The sequence below is a fragment of the Ostrea edulis genome, chromosome 7, assembly GCF_947568905.1.
Source record: "Ostrea edulis chromosome 7, xbOstEdul1.1, whole genome shotgun sequence".
In the NCBI taxonomy this organism is placed as follows: domain Eukaryota; kingdom Metazoa; phylum Mollusca; class Bivalvia; order Ostreida; family Ostreidae; genus Ostrea; species Ostrea edulis.
In genome coordinates, this window is record NC_079170.1 from 52912693 (window position 1) to 52930189 (window position 17497).

Consider the following 17497-nt stretch of genomic DNA (forward strand, 5'->3'; position numbering starts at 1 on the left):
GCGCTAGCGCTCGTAATGGCAGCTTGCACTGTATGCTTCCTAGGAGGCTGAGAAAGTTCTAGATTGATATAAGGTCTGCTGGGGTATTAATGCATTGTAAAGTGTTTTGAGCAGCATACGCTGGAAAGAGCGCTATATAAAACCAATCATCATTATTATTAATCATTATTATTGGATACGTCGATGCCATTATAGTATGCAAGATGGAGAAAATGTTTTCGTGAGTACATCTGCCTACGCCTTTTGTACATCATAATAAATCTGAAGATGCATGTCTTATGATACATGGAACGTGCGTCGTAATTTATCATAAGGGAGTATATACCTTGAAAACGTATTGTAATTGTACTTATTGTCAAATATAAAAACAAAAACACATACGATACCATATATACGTGTAATTTGTTTGTAACATATATTGTAGTTATCATGGAAAGAGAAACTGAATAATGTTACAAAAGATTAAGCTGATACGATAGGGTGCATGCATACGGGATGATTTCACCTGGTACCAGCGATAGAGTGCATGCACATGGGGCGATTTCACCTGGTACCAGGAGTTTTGCTCACGCCCTGTTGTACGAAGACAAGTATAGTCTGTGATGGCAGTGCATTGTGTAGAGTGCGGGGAGATTGATATAAGTACCTTCAATATTCAAAGTGCTTTATGGTGAACGATACAAACGTTTATCAGCATTGTCAGTTCCTGCATGCATATAATACTTCAATATCAACTATTTGTTGAAAAACATTTTGATTACCGTTATAATATTTTAGTGAAGCAAACATATTTCTTTTAGAATTCTCACACAAGAATATGTGATGTCTTGATGATAAGAAAAAAAGATAATGAATAAGATAAGGATTATTGTTTTAAGATTTGATATTAAATATGAATACTTGTATTTATTACATATAATATTGACTGTTGAAAAATCGTCAGTTAGATTCTGATTTAAAAGCATTAAATAATAGTCAAGATATTTAACGAAGACAATCCATGATGTTTGTACTCGTACATTTCTTCTACTAATCTGAAATACAGGTAGTGATAGCGAATCTTACTTTTGACACATATGTTCTGTATGTCTGTGTAACCGACATTACATGAACATATCTTTATGGAACTGTTATCCGGTGCAGAACATCCCCTGTTATCTCCCGGACACTGAAAATCATCATCGCACTCAGTACCAAGGGGAAGATTACCTTAATAAATATACAAAGTAGGATATTTAAACGAATCCTTAGACTAAGTATAAAGTTCCATTACAAACTTGATAAAAGGAGACATTTACAGTTAAAGGGACACGATTTGAGCTGAATTTTTGCAAATTTTAGTTTTTGATTTTTAATGTTTAGAAAGCTTAACTAAGGTTTTACTAATGATCAGCAAAATTTTGAATGTCAGTAGTCAAGGTTCATGGGAGATCCAGAGGTCACAAGTCCTTGTTCTTCAGTTTCATACTTAGATATTTTATTGAAAGTAGACATTAACGGCAAACTGACAACTCAACTGTATGACAAACGGGATAATTTCAGCTTCTCCATCGTCAACTTCCCATATTTATATATCTATGTAGCAATATTCCATTGTCACCTGCATATGGTGTTTGTATCTCTCAACTGATTCGATACGCAAGAGCTTGTTCTGCATGCAAGGCGAAGATAACGAACAGCGATCAATCTCATAACTCCTACAAGCAATACAAAATAGATAGTTGGGCAAACACGGACCCCTGGACACAGCAGAGGTGGGATCAGGTGCCTAGGAGGAGTAAGCATCCCCTGTGGCCAGTTTTAAATCGAGGCAAGCTACCGACAAAGAAGTTGATGGCACAGGGGTTTTAACAGTCTTGATTAAAGGCAGCATTTCGCAAATTCTAAGGTTGTTATAACGATCTAGTTTGTCAATACAACATATAATTGGGTCAAATGCTGTTTGGTGTGTTTCATACTGAATGTTAGACCGTTCTTGGCACAGTGATTTTGACTACGGATAACTCCGTTTACCTGATCAAGAAATACGGATCCTCGTATACTTATACATGTGGAATGTGGTGTTCTAATAAATATGCGTTATTATGGATGGATCTCGTAGGGTAATGATTTGTCACGGTGGGTCAGTTCTATTTTTTTTTAAATAGAGAAATACGACATAGCATCGACAGAATATCAGAAAAGTTTCTCAACTGGACGTACGAGTAAATCGGTTTTACACACAATCAATGATTGTAATTAGTGCACTAGACATTAGGTAGATAGTCTTACCTTGTTGGCATTTCTCTCCTAGGAGAAAAAAGTCTTTTTTACAAGAACATATTCCTACATGAAGCTCTCCAAAAAGGTTACAATCTTGACTCTCAAGACAGTCTGAACCATTTCTGCACCAGTGTTGAGAAAAGTAACCTACAACAATAAATATTTATCTTGAGAGAATAGCATTATCTACTCCATGTTGTACGGTGACCTTTGTGACTTTTAAATTAGCTGTCTACAAAATTCAAAACCCTGCAAGGGAACGCATGTATTATGAATATGACGTGCATGGTCATGAATTTCATTCAACCTTTCTAATGTGGGAAAACTTGGTACTAGAAACAGAAGTCTATTAAAACTCCGTTAACATTCATCTTGGTTTACATGACTATAATTTCAATGTTATTTATTACAATTGTTTTGATTGGACAAAAATAAAGCTGAACAAGAGTTTATATATCAATAAACCCGAAAACACGATGTATTCATACACGCCTGAAAACAAATAACATAGTGCGGGGAAACTATTCAAATTTTTGCAATTGTTAATAAAGTGAATGAATTGGAATTATAAGAATCAAACATTCTTTTTGAAGATTTTATCGATGTGTAAACTTCGGACATTTTACTCACAAACTTAACATAAAAGTGCTTCGCTTTTATTCAGTTTGTGAGTAAAATGTTTGGAGTTTACACATCGATAAATTCTTCATAAAGAATGTTTAATCCTATAATGTGCCGAATACATTTTGGCACAAAGTAAATACCAATATTTCTTGATATTGTTTGGACTTAGCATAGGTCTTGAAATGACTTTCGAAATATGGCTGATTACAGATGACATTCCTCCTGAAATGTAACTGTTGACAAACACATGAAATAGAAATGATATTTTCCTATGATTTTTATATTCTTTCATATTTCTTGTAAACATATCGCTACCGGGTTATGGTTCTGAATGAGTAACCTCAATAAAACCTCGACAGTTCTATTGAATAAAGGTTGGATGATTCATGATTTCTGATGTGTTACAGAAGATATCTTCCCGTTATTATTTTTTGGAGGAAGACTACGGGTTCATGATGAGGAATGTGATGGAGTAAACTCCATTTTCCCCTAGACTCCAAATTTATTATGTATAGCGACGGGATCTTTTCGCACCTATGGGCACCCGATCGCTATATTGTTTTGGGTGGGGTTTTTTTTGTGTGGAGATGAGTTATGTCTCCTAGATGGTAAACTTTGACAGCATCTGCAGCTACATGCTCCGCAGAGGTTCCAGCTACAGACTTTGCATTGGTCGCAGCTACAACCTTAGCTGCGGGCTCTGAGGAAGCAGATGTTGAATGTATTCTACCTTAGTCTTTAGAGATCAAGAAGTAAAGAAGATCAAGACTTGAGAATGAATGTGATTGTTGGAGGGAGAATGATGGACCGAAGCATGCATTTTGTAAATTGATTTTTGTGTTGTTAAATCTTTGAGAATCTTGTTGAAGATGACTGATTCGGTTCGGTAAGCGACTTAGCAGAGTTCATCTTTCACCGTAGGCACGTGACACTAATTATAAAATATTGTAAAGAAGTTGTAAGCTATTCCAAACTTCAGCAACATATCAGTGTTAATTGAACCAGTAATAATAATAATAGGAGTTTATACCATACCTCCCCTAATAAAACACAAGGATTACTGGATCAGAAAGAAATTTGTGGTGGGTGACGATCAAAGCAGAATTTTCAAACTATTTTGAAGCGAAGTTTTCAATCAAATTTTGTTTCATTCCTTGTGGGGTTTTTTCATTAGGGGGGGGGGGGGGGGGTACCGTAGGGTATATACTCAGACTATGATTATTACAGACAGAATTAACGGTTCCTGTGAACATATTCACACCTGACAAACTGTGAAAAGTTGTAAATAATGAATGTTAGCAACTACATGTGGATGGGTATTCATATTGTTCTAGCTGTAATAATTTAGTCCCGTCCAATTTTAAACTGATATTTTGTGAAAGGGTTATACATGTATGCATACAATTAAAATTGCATGGGAAAGAGTATAATAATGCAGAGCTCTAATATCATTTAATTTCTCATGTTGTTTAGACATTTATCCATTAACACATAGGGCTACATGTAGAAGCTTAATTACTACATATAAAGTTAATGTCATTCCTTAGCTTGTAAGGCTTTGAGTACATTTTTAAGAAACATGACAAACAACACCCTTTTAAGATACAATTTTCTGTTTAATTGCTATATTCATGGGATAAAAATCCCCATCCTGTGTTTTGTTTGGGATATGTATTCCCATTCATCCTCAAATAGGATATTTACTCCCATTTCATGTTAATTATGGCACATTTTCTCCTGTGGGACATTGTATCCAATATTAAAGCTTAAAAATAGGAGTTAAAATCCTATGGGAGAAAAAAATCCTAGAAGATTTTTTCTCCCATGGGATTTTTGGTGGGAACACTGATAGGAGTAAAAATCCCATAGGATTTTTGTTTTTATTTCAGGTGAAATATCTTAAAAACGACAATAGTTACAAGTGTGAATTTTGGTACATGTCTTGTGAACATAAAATCCCTTCATTTTTTGTAAAGGGTTTATTTGTATCCTTAATAAAAACCCTAAAGCGGAAACACACATATTTTTCCTAGACCCAATTGGGATTATATTGTCATTTTTTGATAAACAAAAGTTTTGAAATATTTAATTGTAATCAAGATCTCGTTTAATCGAAGTTTATTTCGGCCGCCAGGAGGTTTCGAAAGGCGACCATGATTTACTGCGGGCCTACATTAATTGATTTTATATATCCAAAGCCATCATTATCGTTTTATTTTTCTATTGAATTGAATTGCGGTATGTACATATATTTAATCTAGATTTTGATAAATACCAATATATTAATTTTCGGTATACGGAATTTATTCACTCGTACTATTTATTTATTTATTTTTTTTTTTTTTTTTTGCTCTCCAAGAGAAAATTTGGCTGTATGGTTTTATTTTGAGTTTACAGTATTTACTTTCTCTTTGTTGTACGCTTTATTTTATTCATGTTTTTCTATCTCCATGCGTTGATTTAAAGTAATATTTTAAGAATTGAGGTTTACTGTAGCTATTTTTCATACTTAAATACATTCTACATATATGTACAAGCATTTTTATTTCTTTAGAGATGAAAACTACTTTATCAATACAATGGAATATTATCTAATGCAATGGGATATTGTCTAAAATGTGAACAATGCCTCTAGGCTTCCAGAATGAACTATAGTGAAGGACTACTGCATGGGAAAATAAGCTTCGATATAGAAACAAACAGGTTTCTAAAAGACTTGTTCTACAGTACACTGCATATCCAAGACCCCTGATTCCACCTGTGATATTTCCACGGGTCCGTGAGTAACATATTCTCAATTTCGAATTCTTCATGGTATTTATGAAGTTGATCACTGTTCGGTATCTTAATTGTTTCATTTTACATAGTTTTGATAGTTACCTAGTAGGTGCGGCTGAATTTGACGCTTCTGTCAATGAAAGGGGAAATAACGAACAGTGAATGAGTGATCAATCCCATAACTCATATAAGCAATCTAAAATAGATAGTTGGGCAAATACGGACCCCTGGATATACCAGAGATGGGATCAGGCGGCCGTTTCACTAAACGATCGTAGATCGTAAACGTAGACTTAAATGTGAACGTAGCACGTACGACCGTTTCACTAAAAGTTACGATTTGCGATTTACGATCAGTATTGATCGTAACCCTACGAGTGGTCTAGGGCTATCGTAAGTGCTCCTACATACACGTAAATGAGCAATATGGCCGCCATGCTGGCCCGCCTGAGATCATTTTGTGGTAGTATTTACCTGACTGAGTTTGTTTATACTTTGTAGGAAGAAAACAATCACAATGACTTGCAGTCTCCTTTTGCACAAAAATATTGTACAGTCCGAGCCCGAATCTTAAATCAATTAGAGTTGTCCTTCTTTGTTACGCACAACCACAGAAATGCCAGTCTCACAGGGGTCAAGTCCGTTTTGGGCCCGGGCTCTGTGATACCACAAATATAGTAAATTCATTGTATCACAGAGGTCGGGTCCAAAACGGGCCTAGCCCTTTGACCAGTCTGCTGAAGTAAATGTAAAGGCAATGAATTCATATTTTAAAAAGTGAGGAGGGGGGGGGGGGGTGTGTGTAGTCCATATATCAAACTTTGCATGTAATGATAACGAGAAGTTGAACAGTTGTTAGAAAAGTAATATGGGGAGATGGGTTATTACTACATGTGCCTGCATCACTGTTAGTGTACATGTATATTTATCATTAGGCAGAATTCAAGTAATTCTCATAGATATGTTCTTTAAAAACAATTGATTTAAACCCGAGACGTTGCGATTCGACGTGCTCAGCTATTTTTTTCGTCAGATCAATACCTTTGATGCAACTGATTAACTGCATAATACATGCACATTCGAATGATAAACATTACAAATTTTAAGGAAAATATGATAATAACATGATTTGGTAATGGGAGAGGGGTTAAAATCCCAATTTTTCAAGTGGAACGTTTCTGTAGTTTTATGAAGGTCGTTAGAAATTAAACATACAAACTAGACCTATATGTATACACAGAAAAGGGATGGGTCATTATCGGATCCTCGGGGTTTCTACCCCTTGTTATAAAATGCAATCCCGTGGGGATCCGGGTTAGAATAGCTCCTCAGTACCTCTTGCTTGTCGTAAGAGGCGACTAAATGGAGCGGTCCTCCGGGTGAGACTATAAACTCCATCCCTGCTCAATGGCCGTAAGCGCCGAGTATAGGCCTAAATTTTGCAGCCCTTCACCGGCAGTGCAATATCAATAATAATTTTTAATAAATGATCTGGAATATACATCATCACGTAAAGAAGGAAGTTAACATATGCTTACATGCCTAAACGGAAAAAAATATATAAAATACATAGGCGTAGCTTGGGTTCGAATATTACCGAGGCAGGGGGTCGGGGGGGGGGGGGGCAGAAGCTATCGACATTTTAACAACGTAAAAGGTGTGGTTGTTTTTTTTTTTACCGAGGCAGCTGCCTCGGTTGCCTCAATGGAAGCTACGCCACTGAAATACAAACGCATGGGGTAAATCAATTTCAAGTCATTTAAGGAACAAATTGAGCCCATGATTTGTTTGAAATTTATACAAATAAGTGAATAGATATGTCATTAGTGTTGTAGTGTAATTTACAACAATGATTAAACGCCGGAGTTCATGTATATATCAATGGTTTAATGCAGGATACAATTTCGTATACTTGTGTGCAATTTTATTTTCATTTTTTTAATCCTTTGAACATAGCTTACTTGACATTTAAAATTCTAAAGTGTAAATCTTTTATGTTATTTCTTATATATAATTTTCCCCAAAATTTTAGTTACATGAAAGTCAATAAAAATTATCCTATCAATTGTTTTTTAAAAAAAAACATTCTAGGAATTTTCTTTACGTTACACTAGAGATCGGGCTCAAAATTTCCATTATTTTTGTTGACAACTTGCATGGGTTACTGCAGACGATAAGGATATGTTTAAAACCATGAGAAAATAATGAATGGATATTTCTTTCCATGGTAGGATTAATTCAAAATCTACCTCCATAGAGAAAAGAGTTCTAAAAAGTCAGACGTAAATCGCAATCGTAAGTGTTACGACTACGATAGGTTTCGTGAAACGCTCGTATACGTGCGAGTCAAATGATCTTAAACGTAATCGTACGTTTACGATCTACGATCGGTTAGTGAAACGGCCGACAGGTGCCTAGGATGAGTAAGCATCCCCTGTAGACCGGTCAAACCCGTCGTGAGTCCTATAAAGAAGGCTGTTGAAACCCCTGCACCATCAACTTGTTTTTCAGTAGCTTGCCTAGATTTAAAAACTGATCCCACGCAGAACAAGCTCTTTGGTATCGAATTAGTTGAAGTATATACACACCATATGCAAGTGATAATGGAATATTGCTACATAAATGGTGGAAGCTGACGATGGAGAATAAGACAATTTTAATCCTCCCATTTGTCACACGTTTTCTTGTCGTAGCTCTACATGTATATCGTTACATTTCCCATTAAGTGGCTGGGTTATAGTTGCACCAATGACATACCTATACAATTCTAGCTCTTCTCCCATGCTGCTAAATGTAAGGAAAAGCTATATATCATGCAATTAATTTTCGAAAATTTGGGACATGTGGGCAGACTTGAATCAGAAAACCTCTATTGACCCTTTCAGTCACCCGGAGCGTGAAATGAGTATATAATTGCGCTTTTAGTTTGGTCGTTGTCTACAACATCATGAAAGGTGAAGATAACAAACAGTGATCAATCTCATAACTCCTATAAGCAATACAAAGTAGATAGTTGAGCAAACACGGACCCCTGGACACACCAGAAGTGAAATCATGTGCCTACGAGGGGTAAGCATCCCCTGTCGACCGGCCATAACTGTCGTGAGCCCAATATCCTGATCAGGTAAAGGAAGTTATCCGTAGTCAAAATCAGTGTGCCAAGAACGGCCTAACAATCGGTATGGAACATGTCAGACAGCATGTGACCTCATGATAGGTTGTATTTACGAACTAGATCGTTATAACGACCATAAAATTTGCGAAATGCTGATTTCAATCGAGACTGTTGAAACCCCTGTACCATCGACTTGTTTGTCAGTAGCTTACCTCGATTTAAAAACTGACTATACGCAGAACAAGCTCTTGCGTATCGAATCAGTTGAGAGATATAAACACCACATGCAGGTGATAATGGAATATTGCTACATAGATGTATAGATATGGGAACTTGACGATGAAGAAGCTGAAATCATCCCGTTTGTCATACAGTTGAGTTGTCAGTTTGCCGTTAATGCTTACTTTCTTTAAGCATTTAAACATAATAGATAGTACCATACCTTACCATTGTTCTCCATTCCCGTACATGCTATGAAGAGTGGTTCTTGTATGTTTGTGATCTTCTTCTGTTTACAATCAGCACTGAAACTCACTGACGCTGGAGCATTTCTATTTTTGTTCGCGGCGTTATATATCACCGTTGTATAAATGTCGTACATGTAATTTTTTGTTTTTGAAGTTTCATAGAAAAAGGAAGCACTGCAAGATGAATTACATCCACTGGTTCCTTTTAAATACAAAAATAAATACAATTAGTAGATGTATAAATGCCAAAATTTCACAATTCTTGTGAAATGCTTTGTAAATTCTTATGCAAACGTTCAACTTCGCTTAATTAATTTATGATGCATAGTTTTACGATAAAATTGTTTTACCGTTTGTAAACAAATTCCCAAAATGTAGATTTTAAATTACTATAAGTATAACTATCACTGATATCCTACACCATTTTATGGTTATCTTATCTTATTGTAAACCAATCACATTTTCTCAGTTTGCCGGAAAGGCCCGAGAATGTTCGATTGGTATGACGTTGCCTCGCTTCGTTCTGGAAATTTCCATAAGGCTAAAATCACGAATTAAAGAAACGAACAGGTATATTTCAATTATTCAACAATTATCAAAACTTATTTCTTCTGTAGATCAAAATCAAACATCAATAAACAACGAATGAATTTCATATCATATCTGAAGTTGTCATTAAAAAGGTTTCTCTTCAGAGACAATGAAAAAATGAGGAAGATGGAAATGTCATAAGTTCTATATTTGCGTACTCAAATTTCAATTTAATGGCTTTGTTTTGTCTATTGTAGAAACACAGAAAGTGTGGCTGGTGGGGTCCTCAATTCTCAAACATGCTCAATTTGAAGTGTTTTAACACCTTGGGAGTCTTCATCTTAATTTAATAAGGGTAAGTATTTCAATATGGTGGCAGGGGTACAGCGGCCTGAAATTGTGTCAGACTATGTAAAAGTTTAGAAACCTTGCAAAAGTGAGTCCGACACCTAATGCTATTCAGACATTTATGTGTTGTGGGGGATGATTTGGGAAATATTTCAATTAGAAAACTCAAGTTAGTTACCATTACGGACCAACTTCCCACATTTAAAGGGGATATGGTCTTGTATTTTCCCATGTATGATATGGCGTTACTCTGACAACTCCCTTATGATTCACCCAATTTTTTTCCTGTGGTGATAGTGTACGCCTATCCAAATCCGAATGCTATTTTCCTAAACACTTCAGGTAGCCTTGAAGCTATCTTATCAAAAGAGCAAGCTTGCTATCCAGATTAACAAGCTTTGCCTAGGGCATGGTTATATGTTTTATCCGCTCATGTCCCCATCCATATCGTGACGGACTTCCCCATCTCCACAGCATCATCGATGCTTTCGAGCTTGGGAACTTGAATGAGCGGCACTGGTGATCAGATACTAGTGTATGTTTGATCATCTTAAAAGACATGTAGGTATTAACCCCTGGACATTCCATGGGTCAATGGTAAATACTTGACTGCTGCACCTCCCAGGATCAAGGTATTCACTTTAAAAATTAGAGTGAACGTTGAATGACCCATCAAAACTTTAATTGCATTTTGAAACTTAGAATTGGTTGAATGACTATTGAATTTGATGTGATTTATTTTGGGGCATGTCCTTTTCATATATGACCGCCCATTGCCCTTTAAACAGCCTTGTCCAATTATCACCAGATTCAATTATGCAACATCCAAAACTTTCCATTTTGTGTTTTGTCATGCACTTTTCTGAGATAAATGTTTTTGGCTATATTTAGATCTAAAACTTCATAGTTATTTCGGATTTCAAACATTTCGGTTGAGCATCACTGAAGAGACATTATTTGTCGAAATGCGCATCTGGTGCATCAAAATTGGTACCGTATAAGTTTTACATGTACTTCATTTAAGTCATCATAGATCATTGATGTTTTATAATAAAATCTAGCACCGATACTTTAAAATATATTATAGTGTCTATATACGATGTTTTAATATCTCATTATATCAGGAGGTTATTTCTTCAAACAGGGGGAAATCAAACAGATTATAAAATAATAAAACAAGTGCACAGTCAACAACTGAGAGGAGAGGAGGCAGAATCAAATGAAGGTTTGTCAATATTTTTAAAATTCGCAACACGAGTTTTGATATTGATGTAAAATAAATTCTTTTCTTAGCTGAATAGGAGATACATAGACTGATACCCTCCTTCAGAATCACATGGTCATCCCCTTGAAGTTAACGATTTTAAAAACTTTAAGTGAATCCCAAGTGGAAGGATTGACAATCGAATCATTTACGAGATATTTTGGAGAATGAAAAACGCAATCATTTCTTCTAAACGTTATTTTTTTTTAATAAACCAAGCACTTCCTATTGAATTGTATTGGTAAGTTTGAATTATACAGTCATCATTTCTGTAATATATTCAATATGAATTCAGGTAACAAACGTGTGAAGCAATATTTACCACTTATGCTACCAAAATCGTCCGTCAATTCCGAAACCTTTTTGTTACAAGCACGACTTTGTATCACATGGTCAATTGCTGGTATGGGGCAAATGGACCTGCAATGAATACGAAAAAGCAATATTATATATCACAAATAAGTCCCTGTCCTTAAAAAGGACTACATTGTATAATACGTGGATCATAGGCATGTGTTTCTAACAGAGACGTGGTATTCTCGGTTGAAAAAAAAAGTGTTTTAAAACAAATTTATTTTGATCTTATTTTTTTCAAATTTATTTTTAATAACTTGAAACATGCTTTTTCGTTACAAGTCTTGTTGCTAGAGCTACAGTACTGTATAACAGGACATTAACTTGCGGAGTTAATTTTCGCTATATTCGCTGAAACAAAATGTCCGCGAATTTAACATTCAGTGAATTAATCTTTCATATTGATAAAAAATACATTGAAGGATATTAAGATTTGTTTTTCCGCGAATTAAACCGACCACGATTTGTTGCTAAATGAAAAAATCGCGATTTTTTTTTCCGACCGTGATATTAACCTGCTATCCAGTAAATATATAATGGGTATGCAGCTTTGACCTTTAACCTCAGATGTAAGAGTCTTCCTTGCATTAGATTTGGACCTTAAAGTTTACATTCAACAGCGGCCACAATTTGGTCGAGATACTAACGTTTGTGTTTTATACCATAAGATATTGTAAATGTTTTGATATTGCTTAAAAAACGCATGCCATATTTACCACAAAATTACTTTGAAACCTTTTATTTTTCCATTATTCACAAATCTTTATTCAAATATTCAATAGAAAAACAATACCCAATTATTGAAATCCTTTAAAAAACGTCATCTTTTTGGTGCATTTCGTGCTTTAATGTCCGATTTGCAGTGTTGTTTCATCAAAAAATAGAAAATCCAACGTAAACACAGCAAAATCCTACTTCTTTTTATCCCTTCAAACCTTGAGTATCCTAATAAGATAGTATGGTTGATTAATTGTTTTGATTATTTTCGCCACACTCAACAATTTTTCAGTTATTATTGGTGGAAGAGAGAACCCAGATACAATGTACCTGGAAAGAGACCACCGACCATCCGAAAGTAAACTGGGACACTTTCTCACTTACCGGCGCGAGCGGGATTCGAACCCACGCCGACAGAGGTGAGAGGCCGTGTGATTTTAAGCGTGATGCTCTAATCACTCAGCTACGGAGGCCCCTAGGATAGTATGACCTTAATCCGATGATAAATCTGGCAATAAAATACCTTAATCCAACACCATAAATATGGCAATAAAATATTGATGCCCACAAGCATGCATGTCGTTCTTCATTTCATTGGCCACTGCACTTGAATCACCAATGATGCCCAATTTCGATTTGAACAATAATGTCACACAAGTGCAAACTGAATTCCGTTTACTAGTAACAAATTCGTATTCAGGTAATTACCTTAATTAAGTTATTTCCAAAACTTATAACCGTGGTTTGAATTGGGTTTTAAATCTGCTCATTAAGTCTATGTTTGTTCCCCGCTGCAACGCGGAAAGGTACATAGAATTACCGGTGTCCCTCCGTCACACTTGACTTTGTGGACGCAATTCCTCGGAAACTGCTAATTGGATTTATTCAAATTATGTAGGTGTGTTCGTCACCCAGTGATTTACTGCGCCATTTTGATACAACAAATTTTACTGGAATCATGGGAATTTTTTGAATTTGTACAAACTACACTATAGGAACACTTTGTGAACGCAACTCCTCGGACACTGCAGTGCAGATTTTGTTCAAATTTTGCAGGATTGTTAGTCACCATATATTGTTGATCATATTACGCCGCCATTTTCATTTGACAAATTTTACAGGAGTTATGGGACTTTTGTGCTTCAACTTGTTTTGATGCGGTTACGCGTAGCAATCGTGTTGAATGCGGTTTGCTTTGGTCAGTTTGCAGGTAGCATGCACGAGTAACAGACGCAAAGTGGCTGGCACTTCTCAAGACAACTGCATAAAATTGAGTTTGTTATGTTTCAAACATATTCTAATTCTGAGGTAAGTTTATCTACTTTATTATTGATGTTAGTTTCATTTCAGTTTATTTATAAGATCTCCAAATTTCTTAATTCACCTGCAGGTTAACATGTTGTTCATATTACAAGTACTGTCTATAATTTTCAGTACAGAGTATGTGTAAAACTCTAATGAGGAATGATACAAGTAAAGTGACAAGTATTAGTAACAATGTAAATGGAAACATTGTCAATTACCGTACATTAGTATGTTTGTTTGACATCCCTTCGAGAATATTTCACTCGTGTTGAGACGTAAACAGCTGTAGGTGGAGTATCCCTAATTTAGACCTACATGTATGCTTAGCGCTCAGAGCCGTAGCAGTGAGGGTTCTTTAATGTGCCAAGGTCTGCCATGACACGGGACCTCCATTTATAGAGTAATATCGAAAAGATCCGTGACTCTCACTTCGAAATGTCAAGTGTTTGGCGAAAGAGTAATCAATACCTACGGGGGCTGTTCGATATGTAATGTGTATTGTACCACAGCGCGATAACGATTTGCACGATTTCGTGGATGTTGATACTCATGAATAGCTCTATTCCATATCTTTCCAACGGTATAAACATGAGCCTTCAGCTCCACATGGTTTTAAACTTATAGTAATTTCAATGTAAAAATGGTTTGGAAACGGATTGAGAATATTGAAGAAGTTAGAGCTTATATAAAAGTTCGTACAAAACTCGGTCATTCTGTGATGTAGATTTTTACTGAATTGGGGGAAGTTTATGGGTCTGATAAGGCATCTTATGAGACAGTTCATAGGTGGATAAAGAAAGTTCTGACTTGCACAGAGTCCATCAAAGATGCAGCAAAATCTGGCCGACCTGTGACTGTAACAGGCAAGGCAAATGTCTCAAAAGTCAGGGAAATGATTGATGGCAGATACACGATTCGTGATATTGCCAAAGCTGTTCACATGTCGCTATCGCGGGTGCATTTCATTTTGAAGCGTATTTTGAACGTACAAAAGATTTCTGCCAGATCGATACTGCATATATTATATGGACAGATGACCAAAAACGGGTACGCGAACAAACCGTTAAGCAATTGCTCAAAATGTTTCCCAAATTCAGTCAAAGGCAATTTGCAAACATTGATACTGGTGACGAAACATGGGTTCACTATTTCGAACCAGTAAGAAAAATTGGAAACAAAATATGGCTTTCTTTATTGCATATTCTTCTCATGTGATGGTATAGTCGTATAAATTCCGGTGCCGAAGGGCAAAAGTGTTACGGGTTGGTATTACCGAAATGTTATACTAAAATAGCTCAAGAAATATTATCATAAACGACGCCCTGTGTCAGGATTTAGGCATGTTCGTCTACTTCATGATAATGCTCCATAACATATATCTGAGCGTATGAAGCAATTTTTGAATAAGGTGACATTAAATTACAACTGTTAGACTATTGAACACCTTATATAATTAAAATGGAATAAACTTGAAATATATTATACTGTTATATCAGTTAATACATAAATAAAAAACTCAGGTGAGCTAAAAACTGTGGGTAGCAATTAAGACTCTGACAAACTCATTTTCATATCAAAGAATTTCTGTTGTGTATCAATAAGGTTAATTTCCTTCTCAAGCTTTGTGATTTCTAGCTGTAATTTTCTTTGTTCTAGTTTTATTCTTTTGGTGTCCTCCATGATATTTTCTTTACGCTCGTCTACTTTCCTCTTCTCTTTACCTTAAATAAAGAACAGGCATTTAAAGATTTCTTTTTTTGTGTAGTTGAAATTTGATTTTAAAAATCTTGAAATGGATTAATTGCAAAGTGAAACACTGCATCCTTTTAGTAGATATCCAATACACTATTAGACTAAGGATTTAATTTATTTAGATTTAATTCAATTTAAATAATATACCTCAACTTTCTTTAGAAAGTGAAGGTAAAACCACTAGTCCATTTAAATGAAATAAAGTGCACTGTTAGGATAAATGATTTGCCTGTCTTGAACTATATGTTTGCAAACTCAAAGTCATAAGCTTTGATGCTGTCATTTAATTGCAACAACATTTCGACTATGGTTAGCTCTAAAATTCTAAAAGTATGCCACCATGTCAAGCTCTTAGATCATGGTACGCCTTCACTATACATCAGTTTGCCATTATTTCATTGTGCTAGGCCTCAAAGTGTGAAGGATATGACTCAAACACAAAAAAGACTATCAGACAGATGGGAAAGTTTATACCATAACACAGCCCATCAAAACTTGAGTGTACAAAATGAGGTCTATGGGCCACATCCCTCACCTGAGCATCAATGTCCAACTGATCAAACAGCTGACCCCATCCTCTCTGTTTTGATATTACTGGTTCTTGAAAAGAAGATTGTTAAAATATCCCACCCTTTTTACACTATTTTCTAATTACCTCCCCTTTGAGTAGTGCCTAGTCTTTTAATAGAACAACTTTGAAAAGACCACCACCTAAAGCTGCTAATTTGTGTAAAGCTGTGTGGTTTGGAAGAAGTAAACAAGAGACCCATGGGCCACATTGCTCACCTGAGTCACCTTGGCTCATATTTAAAAAATTTCCCTAAATATTTGCATATAAAACTTTGATCCCTATTGTGGCCCTAACCTACCCCCGGGGGCCATGATTTGAACGAACGTGAATTTGCACTATGTAAGAGAGCTTTCATGTAAATCTCATCTCATCTGGCCCAGTGGCTCATGAGAAGATTTTTAAATGACCCCAACCTATTTTTGTATTTTTGTGATTATCTCCCCTTTGAAGGGGGATGGCCCTTCATTTGAACAAACTTGAAAGCACTCAGGGATGCTTTTGACTAAGTTTGGTTGGAATTGGCCCAGTGGTTCTGGAGAGGAACAGAGAGATGATGGACAATAGGCGATCAGAAAAGCTCACTTGAGCTTTCAGCTCAGGTGAGCTAAAAATGTAAAACACTGACAGAAAATGAATGGCAGATGATCAGATCTATAGTTCAAGTGAGCTAAAACGCATATCTATTTAACAAGTTTATCTTACCTTTGCTCTCCTTTTCTTTTGAATTGGTAGCCCCCACAGATAACAGAGCCGCTGCTGAAATATAAGGAAATAATTATTGTCTGCCAACACATGAACACAGGAACAAGAAAAGAAACAGTCAACTATCTTATTCACACTGACAATGAATATCAAGAAATGTATAAAATAAAATTCATGCAAATTAATTCTATTTAAAGGGACTGATTCACGATTTTCCCCAAAATTTTGTTTTTCACTTTTGATGATCAGAATCTACTGTCTAATGTGTTTAAAAGATTTCACACAAAAATTAAGGTTATACATTATCACAGAAGCTCATTTTAGAGAGTTCATTGTTTGTTTTGTAAACAAAGATTGCGGTATGTTTTTGTTTACGAAATTTTTAAAAGAAATGATTATCGATCTAAGTTGATTATATCTTTCATATTTCAAGCATTTTTCGGGTAAAATGTGTCATCTAAAAGTTAAAATTTGTGACTATGCAAAATTTTGATGCTTTATATTACAAAATTAACATTTCACTGGTGTGTTTGTATACATGAAAAGACTCGAGTCTTTGTTTACATAACACAGATTTAAGGCTAAAATATTGCTTTTATTTTTGCATTCAGAAGGTCAAAATGTTGGCTGTCAACATTAAATGAGTTATATTCTTAATGTTTCACATAAACAATATTTCGTTCAAAAATCGTGAACCAGTCCCTTTA

At 35.5% G+C, this 17497-nt stretch overlaps 1 protein-coding gene across 7 annotated transcripts in view; it reads right to left on the reverse strand.

Moving 5' to 3' along the window:
- The window catches only part of LOC125654412 (uncharacterized), a 73878-nt gene that overhangs the window by 13583 nt on the left and 42798 nt on the right, over window positions 1-17497 (reverse strand). For 6 of the 7 annotated variants that reach the window (XM_056144717.1, XM_056144716.1, XM_056144719.1 and 3 more), the window contains 4 exons: window positions 11712-11809; window positions 9227-9448; window positions 2272-2409; window positions 1066-1209 (listed from right to left, as the gene is read on the reverse strand). In XM_056144717.1, the coding sequence (XP_056000692.1) occupies window positions 1066-1209; window positions 2272-2409; window positions 9227-9448; window positions 11712-11809 (602 nt within the window). Of the gene's footprint in view, window positions 1-1065; window positions 1210-2271; window positions 2410-9226; window positions 9449-11711; window positions 11810-12536; window positions 13695-17497 lie in introns of those variants that run through there. The other variant, XM_056144722.1, reaches the window with a different exon arrangement.